The sequence below is a fragment of the Sphaeramia orbicularis genome, unplaced genomic scaffold (assembly GCF_902148855.1).
Source record: "Sphaeramia orbicularis unplaced genomic scaffold, fSphaOr1.1, whole genome shotgun sequence".
In the NCBI taxonomy this organism is placed as follows: Eukaryota; Metazoa; Chordata; class Actinopteri; order Kurtiformes; family Apogonidae; genus Sphaeramia; species Sphaeramia orbicularis.
Window position 1 is genome coordinate 1 of NW_021941481.1, and position 15,000 is coordinate 15,000.

At 43.8% G+C, this 15,000-nt stretch overlaps 1 protein-coding gene across 1 annotated transcript in view; it reads right to left on the reverse strand.

The window, feature by feature from the left end:
- Window positions 1–5,793: 5,793 nt before the first annotated feature.
- LOC115415943 (anoctamin-1-like) overlaps window positions 5,794–15,000 on the reverse strand; it is a gene marked incomplete at its 3' end in the record, with an annotated part of 23,354 nt that continues 14,147 nt past the window's right edge. The window contains exons 5-6 of the mRNA XM_030129625.1: window positions 10,794–10,849; window positions 5,794–5,835 (exon numbers count right to left, since the gene is read on the reverse strand). Of these exons, the coding sequence (XP_029985485.1) occupies window positions 5,794–5,835; window positions 10,794–10,849 (98 nt within the window). The remainder of the gene's footprint in view (window positions 5,836–10,793; window positions 10,850–15,000) is intronic.

Genomic DNA, 15,000 nt, shown 5'->3' on the forward strand with positions numbered 1-15,000 from the left:
ATATGACACTAGACTCATAATGACCTCAGACTCACATATGACACTAGACTCATATATGACACTAGACTCATATATGACACTAGACTCACATATGACACTAGACTCACATATGACACTAGACTCATATATGACACTAGACTCACATATGACACTAAACTCACATATGACACTAGACTCACATATGACACTAGACTCATATATGACACTAGACTCATATATGACACTAAACTCACATATGACACTAAACTCACATATGACACTAGACTCATATATGACACTAGACTCATGTATGACACTAGACTCACATATGACACTAGACTCATATATGACACTAGACTCATATATGACACTAGACTCATATATGACACTAAACTCACATATGACACTAGACTCACATATGACACTAGACTCATATATGACACTAGACTCACATATGACACTAGACTCACATATGACACTAGACTCATATATGACACTAGACTCATATATGACACTAGACTCATGTATGACACTAGACTCACGTATGACACTAGACTCACATATGACACTAGACTCATATATGACACTAGACTCATATATGACACTAGACTCACGTATGACACTAGACTCACATATGACACTAGACTCATATATGACACTAGACTCACGTATGACACTAGACTCATGTATGACACTAGACTCACGTATGACACTAGACTCACATATGACACTAGACTCATATATGACACTAGACTCACGTATGACACTAGACTCACGTATGACACTAGACTCATATATGACACTAGACTCACATATGACACTAAACTCACGTATGACACTAGACTCATATATGACACTAGACTCACGTATGACACTAGACTCACGTATGACACTAGACTCATATATGACACTAGACTCACATATGACACTAAACTCACATATGACACTAGACTCATATATGACACTAGACTCATGTATGACACCGGGTAGCTGTCGGTTGGGCGGCTGCGTGTCGGGTCTGTGGGTCGGGATGAGGTGGATTTTCAGAGTTAAAACATATGGTAATTATTTTTTTTCAAATAAAGGCATGAATTTTTTTTATTTGGCTGGTGAAAAATATTTTTGGCTGGTAAATTTTTGTCGGTCACTATCCAATGACAGACGAGGTAAAAAGTTGATTTCAGGCCCTGCTGCCCCTCCTCCAATACAAGAGATGGAAGAGCCATGGGGCGCTAACGTTAGCATCCACGCCCCGCCCACAGAAGTAAATGTCCCACCCACAACTGAAGGAACACAAACAGATACCAAACAGGTGGGTCCAATATGCTGCGTTTCCACTACATGGTACCGGCTCGACTTGACTCAGCAGCTTTGCATTTCCATTATGAAAAAGGACCAGGGGCCTCATGTTCACAGACTTGCGTGGATTTCATACTGAAACCTGGCGTACGCCCAAATCCAGAAAAGTCCGAACGCACAAAAAAATCCAGATGTATAAAACTGAGCGTACACCTGAATCCAAGTACACTTCCTTTATTCATCCAATCAGCTGGAATTGAGCGCATATGTTGGAGTACCTGACTCCTCCCTCTCCACGCCCACATTTAAATATGCAAATCAGTATAAACAGGGTCTGCAGGTGGGGTTCCCTCTGGGATTCACCTGTCTGCAGGATCACATGATGACGTCAAGGTGGACGTGAAGCGGAGGATGAAACAGGAGGAAGAAGAAAAGAGACGAACTGAGACCATTTGAGCAGAAAGTGGACGATACTGTGGGTGACAGTGTTCTCACAGGGCTGACGTGGATCAGCCCCAGGTAAATATAGATTTAGTATTTGTGTCAGTCACACATGAGTTTATTCTGTGGGTCATCCAACAGTCTGATCACAGACAAAGTAGATAAAGGTTCATGTGTGATCATGTCAGGAAATCAAAGAGGAAATCAAAGACTTTGACTCATGTTTAATCACTCAAATTATTATTTTCCACCAGTGCCACAGCAGACGCTCAGACCCAGGACCATCCTCCTGTCACACAGGCTTCTGTTTCCTCCCCAGTGTTAGCTGGTCCTCTGGTCCACCACAGCCCACTGCTGATGCCCGTCTGGTGTCCAGAACACCGGCATGGGTCTGTGCTGACCCGAGTCACAAGAGGACATCATGAGGACAATGGGCGGAGTCAATGAGCGACTGGACCGACTAATAAATGTTCTGACAGACATGAAGACTACAGTAAATGTATTTATCAACCAGTGAATTCTGTGTCCTTGTCTGTTTATATGGTTGTTGCTGAATGTCCTCCCGGGCAGGACTGGTACTGATGGGTCCAGGGTTGGTTCTGGTTCTGGTTGGTCTGGTTGGTTCTGGTTCTGGTGGTGGATGTGCTGCTCTGACAGTAGGATGACATGCCGGTGTGTTCATTGTTCTTCTGTGTATCTCCGATGTGCCCATCAATCGGAGGAATGACCTTTTCCACATTACTAACAGTTTCTCAGTGTCACCTCTAAGTGTCGCCAAAGGTTCCAAACACTAGAAACGTGCGTACTCCAGCTATGGAGTTGGCGTGAAGGAGTGCACATTTCCACGGTCACTTCAGTCTTTATACATCTGAACGTGAGCATGGAAAAGGGCGTACGCCAGGTTTATGTGTGTATGCACACTTTATACATGAGGCCCCTGGAATCTGGTACCTGGTCCTAGTTTTTTGGTACCTCCTCCTCTGAGGTTCCAGGACTGGGGACCAGGTACTAAAGGTGACACTGTGTAAACACTGCAGACCTCTGATTGGTCAGTGGTGTGTGTGCCCCGCCCTTTTCCAGTAAATCTGTCAGTAGGTGAATCCACATGATGACAGTCTGTAAAACTACACCATGGTTTGTCCAGGAGGTTCAGACGCAAACATTCAGCAGGAGTTTGACCAGACAACAGGCAACCAGTGAGTTTATCAGCAACTGTGAGCAGAGCACACAGAAGGAACGCACAGCATCGCTATGACGACCAGGGACTGGAAAGAGGGAGGATCTGGAATGGAAAGGGTCTGGAATAGGACCTGGTACCAGAGTGGAACCGGTCTGGAATAGGACCTGGTACCAGAGTGGAAAGGGTCTGGAATAGGACCTGGTACCAGAGTGGAACCGGTCTGGAATAGGCCCTGGTACCAGAGTGGAACCGGTCTGGAATAGGACCTGGTACCAGAGTGGAAAGGGTCTGGAAGAGGACCTGGTACCAGAGTGGAACCGGTCTGGAATAGGCCCTGGTACCAGAGTGGAACCGGTCTGGAATAGGACCTGGTACCAGAGTGGAACTGGTCTGGAATAGGCCCTGGTACCAGAGTGGAACCGGTCTGGAATAGGACCTGGTACCAGAGTGGAAAGGGTCTGGAATAGGACCTGGTACCAGAGTGGAACCGGTCTGGAATAGGACCTGGTACCAGAGTGGAAAGGGTCTGGAATAGGACCTGGTACCAGAGTGGAGTCCAGCTGGTTCCACGTAGTGGACATGCGGCATTAGATGGTTGGGGTTTCGTTCAACAGGTCACAGATGGGTTCCATTTCAGCCAAAGCAGCAGATTTTCAAACGGGCATTTGCAGCGCTGAGGGCGTCAGTGGGTAAATCCACCGCTGCTCAGAGCAGAATGTTCTAAGTCATATTTTTGTCCAAATTGTGAAATCCTTTACTCCTCTAATGCTGCTGACTGATTGTGCATCACTGGATCTGACCTGAAATAAATAAGACTGAGTACAAATAAAACTATGAGACTGAAGCTGTGTGTGTTTAACCGAGTTAGAGTTGTGTGAGGCTCATTCCATATCATTTCATCCAGTGGTTCCTCCTGACCCTCTCACATTTGTCTCCATGTTTACATCCTTCTAGAACATTATACATGATGATAAATGTCAGTTCTGAATTGTAAACAGTTCCACAGTTCTGTCCATTTGCAGTAGGTAGGGCCTACCCTAAAACTGGGACCCAAATTCAGACTGTAAATGTTGGTCTGTTTTCAGCTTCTAGAACTTCTGAACAGAAGAGCCAGAGGTCTGAAATGTAAGAATCGTTTCACAGAATCTATAGTCCTAAGAAATGGGAGAAGATGGACTGAACATGTAGAATGACATGTTCCACAGAATGCCAGAGTGTAGATGTGACCCATGGTGAACCTGGAACCTGCTCCTGTTGTCCACTCATTCCACACAAACTCCTCCTCATATTCAGTGTAAATGTTCTGTGTTCTATCTGTTCTACTGAGGGAACGGATCTGTGCAAACTGAAGGTCTATGTTCTGTTCTGGAGGAGATGTGAACAGATGAACAGCACAAACATCTGTCCCACCTGCACATTCACAGGTCAGTGTCAGCATGTGGGATAGGTAGGACCACAACAGAAAAGACAGCATGTGAAAGGACAGGAAGTGACCACATTTGGACACCAAGCACACCTGGCTTCTAGAAATCCTTCTGTTAAATGTTCACATTAAATCTGGACGTTTTCGCTCACATATTTTAGCCATATAACAGAAAATGTAGTGATTTTCAAGTGTTGAAGTCCACATCCTGCACAGAGCAGCTCCTTTTCTTCTACAGATAATTCAGATATGTGAAGAAGGTTCTCACTCCTGCAGTTAGTTTTCTTCTGACATTTGGACTCATCAGACATGTGCTGTCCAGCTGGACATGCTGACAGTCTGCTGGCCGTGGTACAGTTAGGCTTCATTTCTCCACAGCACTAACACTTTAATTCTACTGCACACGTGTGGCATTAAAGAACTGGATCAACCCAAACTGTAAATGTGCATGTGCTTCTATCTGACAGTCTATGACTAAGAACTAAAAACACACGTTACTGAATGCTGATGCTGGCACTGGGTGGTTTTCCAACAACTGTGGTTACAAACATCTGATGTGGTTCTAATGTGGGTATGTCAGTCAAACACTGTTCAAACAGTGAACTGTTAGCACTGTTACACATGATACTGTTCCAGACATACTGAAATATGTGAGCGAAAACGTCCAGATTTAATGTGAACATTTAACAGAAGGATTTCTAGAAGCCAGGTGTGCTTGGTGTCCAAATGTGGTCACTTCCTGTCCTTTCACATGCTGTCTTTTCTGTTGTGGTCCTACCTATCCCACATGCTGACACTGACCTGTGAATGTGCAGGTGGGACAGATGTTTGTGCTGTTCATCTGTTCACATCTCTTCCAGAACAGAACATAGACCTTCAGTTTGCACAGATCCGTTCCCTCAGTAGAACAGATAGAACACAGAACATTTATACTGAATATGAGGAGGAGTTTGTGTAGAATGAGTGGACAACAGGAGCAGGTTCCAGGTTCACCATGGGTCACATCTACACTCTGGCATTCTGTGGAACATGTCATTCTACATGTTCAGTCCATCTTCTCCCATTTCTTAGGACTATAGATTCTGTGAAACGATTCTTACATTTCAGACCTCTGGCTCTTCTGTTCAGAAGTTCTAGAAGCTGAAAACAGACCAACATTTACAGTCTGAATTTGGGTCCCAGTTTTAGGGTAGGCCCTACCTACTGCAAATGGACAGAACTGTGGAACTGTTTACAATTCAGAACTGACATTTATCATCATGTATAATGTTCTAGAAGGATGTAAACATGGAGACAAATGTGAGAGGGTCAGGAGGAAATGTTCTGAAAATCTGTAGACTTCACCTGGAATGAGCCCTGCACTAGTTCAGCTGTTCAGCAGTCCCACTGTGTGTTTGTGTTTTTAATGAACAGTTTGTGCTGCAGACGTCAAACTGAACAGTCCAACAACAAACAAACATTCCAGTCTTACTTTTCTGTCGTTGGGTTCTGCACTCTCCTCATTAATGTCCCCCTGAAAAAGAAAGAGAAGAATCCATGTTACAAATGAGAACTGAAGCCTGGGGGTGGAGCCGCCTCCCAGAGGAGGAGGAGTCTGTTTAATGAGTCACAGGAGTCTGTTTAATGAGTCATAGGAGTCTGTTTAATGAGTCACAGGAGTCTGTTTAATGAGTCATAGGAGTCTGTTTAATGAGTCACAGGAGTCTGTTTAATGAGTCATAGGAGTCTGTTTAATGAGTCATATGAGTCTGTTTGATGAGTCACAGGGGTCTGTTTGATGAGTCACAGGAGTCTGTTTGGTGAGTCATAGGAGTCTGTTTGATGAGTCATAGGAGTCTGTTTAATGAGTCATAGGAGTCTGTTTAATGAGTCATATGAGTCTGTTTGATGAGTCACAGGGGTCTGTTTGATGAGTCATATGAGTCTGTTTGGTGAGTCATAGGAGTCTGTTTGATGAGTCATAGGAGTCTGTTTAATGAGTCATAGGAGTCTGTTTAATGACTCATAGGAGTCTGTTTGATGAGTCACAGGGGTCTGTTTGATGAGTCATATGAGTCTGTTTGGTGAGTCATAGGAGTCTGTTTGATGAGTCATAGGAGTCTGTTTAATGAGTCATAGGAGTCTGTTTAATGACTCATAGGAGTCTGTTTAATGAGTCATAGGAGTCTGTTTAATGAGTCATATGAGTCTGTCTGATGAGTCACAGGAGTCTGTTTGATGAGTCACAGGAGTCTGTTTGGTGAGTCATAGGAGTCTGTTTAATGAGTCATAGGAGTCTGTTTAATGAGTCATATGAGTCTGTTTGATGAGTCACAGGAGTCTGTTTGATGAGTCACAGGAGTCTGTTTGATGAGTCACAGGAGTCTGTTTGGTGAGTCATAGGAGTCTGTTTGATGAGTCACAGGAGTCTGTTTGATGAGTCACAGGAGTCTGTTTGGTGAGTCATAGGAGTCTGTTTGATGAGTCACAGGAGTCTGTTTGGTGAGTCATATGAGTCTGTTTGATGAGTCACAGGAGTCTGTTTAATGAGTCATAGGAGTCTGTTTAATGAGTCATAGGAGTCTGTTTAATGAGTCATAGGAGTCTGTTTAATGAGTCACAGGAGTCTGTTTAATGAGTCATATGAGTCTGTTTAATGAGTCATAAGAGTCTGTTTGATGAGTCACAGGAGTCTGTTTAATGAGTCATAGGAGTCTGTTTAATGAGTCATATGAGTCTGTTTGATGAGTCACAGGGGTCTGTTTGATGAGTCACAGGAGTCTGTTTGGTGAGTCATAGGAGTCTGTTTGATGAGTCATAGGAGTCTGTTTAATGAGTCATAGGAGTCTGTTTAATGACTCATAGGAGTCTGTTTAATGAGTCATAGGAGTCTGTTTAATGAGTCATATGAGTCTGTCTGATGAGTCATAGGAGTCTGTTTGATGAGTCACAGGAGTCTGTTTGGTGAGTCATAGGAGTCTGTTTAATGAGTCATAGGAGTCTGTTTAATGAGTCACAGGAGTCTGTTTGATGAGTCAAAGGAGTCTGTTTGGTGAGTCATAGGAGTCTGTTTGATGAGTCACAGGAGTCTGTTTGATGAATCATAGGAGTCTGTTTGGTGAGTCATAGGAGTCTGTTTGATGAGTCACAGGAGTCTGTTTGGTGAGTCATAGGAGTCTGTTTGATGAGTCACAGGAGTCTGTTTGGTGAGTCATAGGAGTCTGTTTGATGAGTCACAGGAGTCTATTTGGTGAGTCATATGAGTCTGTTTGATGAGTCACAGGAGTCTGTTTGATGAGTCACAGGAGTCTGTTTAATGAGTCATATGAGTCTGTTTGATGAGTCACAGGAGTCTGTTTGGTGAGTCATAGGAGTCTGGTGAGTCATAGGAGTCTGTTTAATGAGTCATATGAGTCTGTTTGATGAGTCACAGGAGTCTGTTTGATGAGTCACAGGAGTCTGTTTGATGAGTCACAGGAGTCTGTTTGGTGAGTCATAGGAGTCTGTTTGATGAGTCACAGGAGTCTGTTTGGTGAGTCATATGAGTCTGTTTGATGAGTCACAGGAGTCTGTTTGGTGAGTCATATGAGTCTGTTTGATGAGTCACAGGAGTCTGTTTGATGAGTCACAGGAGTCTGTTTGGTGAGTCATAGGAGTCTGTTTGATGAGTCACAGGAGTCTGTTTGGTGAGTCATAGGAGTCTGTTTGGTGAGTCATAGGAGTCTGTTTGGTGAGTCATAGGAGTCTGTTTAATGAGTCATATGAGTCTGTTTGATGAGTCACAGGAGTCTGTTTAATGAGTCATATGAGTCTGTTTGATGAGTCACAGGAGTCTGTTTGGTGAGTCATAGGAGTCTGGTGAGTCATAGGAGTCTGTTTAATGAGTCATATGAGTCTGTTTGATAAGTCACAGGAGTCTGTTTGATGAGTCACAGGAGTCTGTTTGGTGAGTCATAGGAGTCTGTTTAATGAGTCATAGGAGTCTGTTAATGAGTCACAGGAGTCTGTTTAATGAGTCATAGGAGTCTGTTTAATGAGTCATAGGAGTCTGTTTAATGAGTCATATGAGTCTGTTTGATGAGTCACAGGGGTCTGTTTGATGAGTCACAGGAGTCTGTTTAATGAGTCATATGAGTCTGTTTGATGAGTCACAGGAGTCTGTTTGGTGAGTCATAGGAGTCTGTTTAATGAGTCATAGGAGTCTGTTTAATGAGTCATATGAGTCTGTTTGATGAGTCACAGGAGTCTGTTTGATGAGTCACAGGAGTCTGTTTGATGAGTCACAGGAGTCTGTTTGGTGAGTCATAGGAGTCTGATGAGTCACAGGAGTCTGTTTGGTGAGTCATATGAGTCTGTTTGATGAGTCACAGGAGTCTGTTTGGTGAGTCATAGGAGTCTGTTTGAGTCACAGGAGTCTGTTTGGTGAGTCATATGAGTCTGTTTGATGAGTCACAGGAGTCTGTTTGATGAGTCACAGGAGTCTGTTTAATGAGTCATATGAGTCTGTTTGATGAGTCACAGGAGTCTGTTTGGTGAGTCATAGGAGTCTGGTGAGTCATAGGAGTCTGTTTAATGAGTCATGTGAGTCTGTTTGATGAGTCACAGGAGTCTGTTTGATGAGTCACAGGAGTCTGTTTGGTGAGTCATAGGAGTCTGTTTGATGAGTCACAGGAGTCTGTTTGGTGAGTCATGAGTCTGTTTGATGAGTCACAGGAGTCTGTTTGATGAGTCATATGAGTCTGTTTGATGAGTCACAGGAGTCTGTTTGGTGAGTCATAGGAGTCTGTTTGATGAGTCACAGGAGTCTGTTTGGTGAGTCATAGGAGTCTGTTTGGTGAGTCATAGGAGTCTGTTTAATGAGTCATATGAGTCTGTTTGGTGAGTCATAGGAGTCTGTTTGGTGAGTCATAGGAGTCTGTTTAATGAGTCATATGAGTCTGTTTGATGAGTCACAGGAGTCTGTTTGGTGAGTCATAGGAGTCTGTTTGAGTCACAGGAGTCTGTTTGGTGAGTCATATGAGTCTGTTTGATGAGTCACAGGAGTCTGTTTGATGAGTCACAGGAGTCTGTTTAATGAGTCATATGAGTCTGTTTGATGAGTCACAGGAGTCTGTTTGGTGAGTCATAGGAGTCTGGTGAGTCATAGGAGTCTGTTTAATGAGTCATGTGAGTCTGTTTGATGAGTCACAGGAGTCTGTTTGGTGAGTCATAGGAGTCTGTTTGATGAGTCACAGGAGTCTGTTTGGTGAGTCATGAGTCTGTTTGATGAGTCACAGGAGTCTGTTTGATGAGTCATATGAGTCTGTTTGATGAGTCACAGGAGTCTGTTTGGTGAGTCATATGAGTCTGTTTGATGAGTCACAGGAGTCTGTTTGATGAGTCACAGGAGTCTTTTTGGTGAGTCATAGGAGTCTGTTTGATGAGTCACAGGAGTCTGTTTGGTGAGTCATAGGAGTCTGTTTGGTGAGTCATAGGAGTCTGTTTAATGAGTCATATGAGTCTGTTTGGTGAGTCATAGGAGTCTGTTTGGTGAGTCATAGGAGTCTGTTTAATGAGTCATATGAGTCTGTTTGATGAGTCACAGGAGTCTGTTTGGTGAGTCATAGGAGTCTGTTTGAGTCACAGGAGTCTGTTTGGTGAGTTATATGAGTCTGTTTGATGAGTCACAGGAGTCTGTTTGATGAGTCACAGGAGTCTGTTTAATGAGTCATATGAGTCTGTTTGATGAGTCACAGGAGTCTGTTTGGTGAGTCATAGGAGTCTGGTGAGTCATAGGAGTCTGTTTAATGAGTCATGTGAGTCTGTTTGATGAGTCACAGGAGTCTGTTTGATGAGTCACAGGAGTCTGTTTGGTGAGTCATAGGAGTCTGTTTGATGAGTCACAGGAGTCTGTTTGGTGAGTCATGAGTCTGTTTGATGAGTCACAGGAGTCTGTTTGATGAGTCATATGAGTCTGTTTGATGAGTCACAGGAGTCTGTTTGGTGAGTCATATGAGTCTGTTTGATGAGTCACAGGAGTCTGTTTGATGAGTCACAGGAGTCTGTTTGGTGAGTCATAGGAGTCTGTTTGATGAGTCACAGGAGTCTGTTTGGTGAGTCATAGGAGTCTGTTTGGTGAGTCATAGGAGTCTGTTTAATGAGTCATATGAGTCTTTTTGGTGAGTCATAGGAGTCTGTTTAATGAGTCATATGAGTCTGTTTGATGAGTCACAGGAGTCTGTTTAATGAGTCATATGAGTCTGATTAATGAGTCACAGGAGTCTGTTTGATCAGTCATATGAGTCTGTTTGATTAGTCAGATGAGTCTGTTTGATGAGTCATATGAGTCTGTTTGATAAGTCAGATGAGTCTGTTTGATGAGTCATATGAGTCTGTTTGATAAGTCATTAAGATAAGATATAAGATAAGTTAAAATCAGTTCAGTTCAGTTGACAGTTTTTGTGAACTGAACTGAACAGAACTGAACTGTTGTGTTTCCTCAGTTTTACTCACATCGTGCAGAGGATAGGCTGCTGTATAGACACCACTGCCCAGAAGACTGGTGATACCTGAGAGACAGACACAGACAGACACAGACAAACACAGACAGACAAACACAGACAGACACAGACAAACACAGACAAACACAGACAGACAGACACAGAAAGACACAGACAGACACAGACACAGACAAACACAGACAAACACAGACAGACACAGACAAACACAGACAAACACAGAAAGACACAGACAAACACAGACACAGACAAACACAGACAAACACAGACAGACACAGACAAACACAGACAGACACAGAAAGACACAGACAGACACAGACAAACACAGACAAACACAGACAGACACAGACACAGACAAACACAGACAGACACAGAAAGACACAGACAAACACAGACACAGACAAACACAGACAGACACAGACAAACACAGACAAACACAGACAAACACCGACAGACACAGAGAGACACAGACAGACAAACACAGACAGACAAAGACAAACACAGACAGACAGACACAGACAGATACAGACAGACAAACACAGACAGACACAGACAGACACAGACACAGACAAACACAGACAGACAAACACAGACAGACAAAGACAAACACAGACAGACACAGACAGACACAGACAGACACAGACAAACACAGACAGACACAGACAGACAGACAGACAGACAGACAAACACAGACAGACAGACAGACAAACACAGACAGACACAGACAAACACAGACAGACACAGACAAAAACAGACAGACACAGACAGACACAGACAGACAAAGACACAGACAAACAGACAGACAGACACAGACAAACACAGACAGACACATACATGAGCTGAGTTGACACTGGGTTCAGTTCAGACCCAACAGTCCAACAGGAGCAGGTTCATGATCCTGGGGGTCTGGGTTCAGTTCAGAGCATTAGTGCTGACCTCAGATCAGAGGGTTTGGAACCCTTCACTCATAGAAACATTCTGAAATTCAACATTTCCACCTTAGTTTGTTATTGAAGGGGTTTCATCAGGGTCTGACTGTCTGTGTTCAAGAGAACTCCAAAAGTTCTGGACCAGTGGTTCTTAACCTTGTTGGAGGTACTGAACCCCACCAGTTTCATATGCGCATTCACCGAACCCTTCTTTATTAAAAAATACAATATGATTTTTTTCAAATTCAAGACACAGGCATATGTTTTACTGGTGCACAAAATGAACTGTGCATTAACATCACTGTGCTCAAAGAACAAAACCAACACAGTGCATGAACTTACAACAAATTCCATACCTTTTCACAAAGACATGACCTTTTTAATATAACCACATTGAAATGGTTTTAATTTTTAACCTTATGTATTCCAATAATGAACTTATTGTATTTATGCTATTTATCATTTTTAACATTTTAACACACACCCATCACCTAATTTCCATCAGGCTACAATAATAATGAATATTTACTGCAAATCAGTGACTTCTGCTGTTGTGTATATGTATGTGTAGGCCGTCAGGTCAACCCGGTTTTCGTTTCATCTCGCTCCGAACTTTCCAAACCACGCAATTTTGACATAAAAAAAAAAAAAGATCATTGCATGTAGTGTATAAAAAAAAAAGTTCTCGTTATACTTCTTCAGTATTTTTGTGATCGTTGTTTTATTACGGCACTAGCTCGGCTTTAGTGTAATATGATTTTTCCATCCGCGACGGTGCGTCGGTTGTCACATGACTGTAACTGACCAGTGCGGTGACTGAAAAATGTAAACAAACGCTAAATATGGCTGCCTTCGTGGTTAACAGGAAGTAGCAAAAGTCATAACAATGATGTGGAAAATACTCAAATAATTCATCGTCAGACGAGTGGAAGAGATTCTAAACACTTCCGGATGTGTTGTAGTGGTATAAGCAACAACAATACACCGCGTATACTGGATGTCAATCAGAGAAAGAGTCTCCGAAGCTGTTTGTTTACATACACGGACCTAGCCCGACACACACACCCGACTAATGAGTCGAGTGTGTGTCTTGACCTCCGCCGAACCCCTGAGACTGACTCACCAAACCCCTAGGGTTCCATCGAACCCAGGTTAAGAACCACTGTTCTGGACGGACTTGGATGAAATGTACAGGAAATGTAGATACTGGCACAAGGAACAAATGAGTACAGTTTGGTGGTTATGGGGGGGGGGGGGGGCTGATCTGCCTTGGTGGAGGTCTGCCCTTTTCTAGTTTAAAAGATCCAATTGGATTTAGTCACAAGACTGGAGCCGATCTGGGCCCAGTTCTGGGGGGGCGACAAAAGTCCTGCCCCTCAAATTAAAGTGTCCAAAGGAGGGGAAGAGGACAATCAGCTGATCATCAGCAGGAGACCTGGAGGAATTAGTGAAGTTTATCTAAGCTCCACTTCCACTGTGTGGTCCGGTCCAGTTCTTTTCCATCCTCAGGGCTTTTGTGGAGTTATGGGACCTGACCCACCAGTACCTCCATCATGTGCATCACTAACATATGACACAGAATGAACACCTGTGTAACACCTGGACCAGCCTGAGTACAGATGAGTTCAAGCAGAGCTAAACATCTGAAGCACAGACCAAAACTGTGGAGACGAAAAACTACACTGACCTTCTGAGGACTCAAAGGGTCATATGACGCAGTTCCACTGCATGGTACTGACTGGACTGGACTGGACTGGACTCAGCTTCGCTCGACTCAACTCGACTCAACTTGCCTTTTTGAATTTCCATTACATAAAAGGACCTGGACTCTGGTACCTGGTCCTAGTTTTTTGGAATCTGGTACCTGGTCCTAGTTTTTTAGAATTTGGTACCTGGTCCTAGTTTTTTAGAATCTGGTACCTGGTCCTAGTTTTTTAGAATCTGGTACCTGGTCCTAGTTCTTTGGAATCTGGTACCTGGTCCTAGTTTTTTGGAATCTGGTACCTGGTCCTAGTTTTTTGGTCCCTCCTCCTCTGAGGTTCCAGGACTGGGGACCAGATACTAAAGGTGACACTGTGTAAACACTGCAGACCTCTGATTGGTCAGTGGTGTGTGTGCCCCGCCCTTTTCCAGTAAATCTGTCAGTAGGTGAATCCACATGATGACAGTCTGTAAAACTACACCATGGTTTGTCCAGGAGGTTCAGACGCAAACATTCAGCAGGAGTTTGACCAGACAACAGGCAACCAGTGAGTTTATCAGCAACTGTGAGCAGAGCACACAGAAGGAACGCACCGCATCGCTATGACGACCAGGGACTGGAAAGAGGGAGGGTCTGGAATGGAAAGGGTCTGGAATAGGACCTGGTACCAGAGTGGAAAGGGTCTGGAATAGGACCTGGTACCAGAGTGGAAAGGGTCTGGAATAGGACCTGGTACCAGAGTGGACCTGGTCTGGAATAGGACCTGGTACCAGAGTGGAAACGGTCTGGAATAGGACCTGGTACCAGAGTGGACCTGGTCTGGAATAGGACCTGGTACCAGAGTGGAAAGGGTCTGGAATAGGACCTGGTACCAGAGTGGACCTGGTCTGGAATAGGACCTGGGACCAGAGTGGAAAGGGTCTGGAATAGGACCTGGTACCAGAGTGGAACCGGTCTGGAATAGGACCTGGTACCAGAGTGGAGTCCAGCTGGTTCCATGTAGCGGAACCGCAGCATTAGTAGTTTTAGTTCAGGTTCCACACTCAGACTGGATCTACAGACAAATAATAGAAGAACTGAGACAGAATGACCCAGTTCACAGGACAGTTAATGACACTGAGTGTGTACCTGCACAACCTGGAGAAGAACACACACAGATGAGGACATCACTAACACACACACACACACACACACACACACACACACACATACACACACACACACACACATACAAACACATACAAACACACCTACACACACACACACACATACACACACACACACCTACATACACACACACACATACACACACACACACATACAAACACACCTACACACACACACACATACACACACACACACCTACATACACACACACACATACACACACACATACACACACACATACACACACACACACACACACATACAAACACATACAAACACACCTACACACACACACATACACACACACACCTACATACACACACACACATACACACACACACACATACAAACACACCTACACACACACACACATACACACACACACACACCTACATACACACACA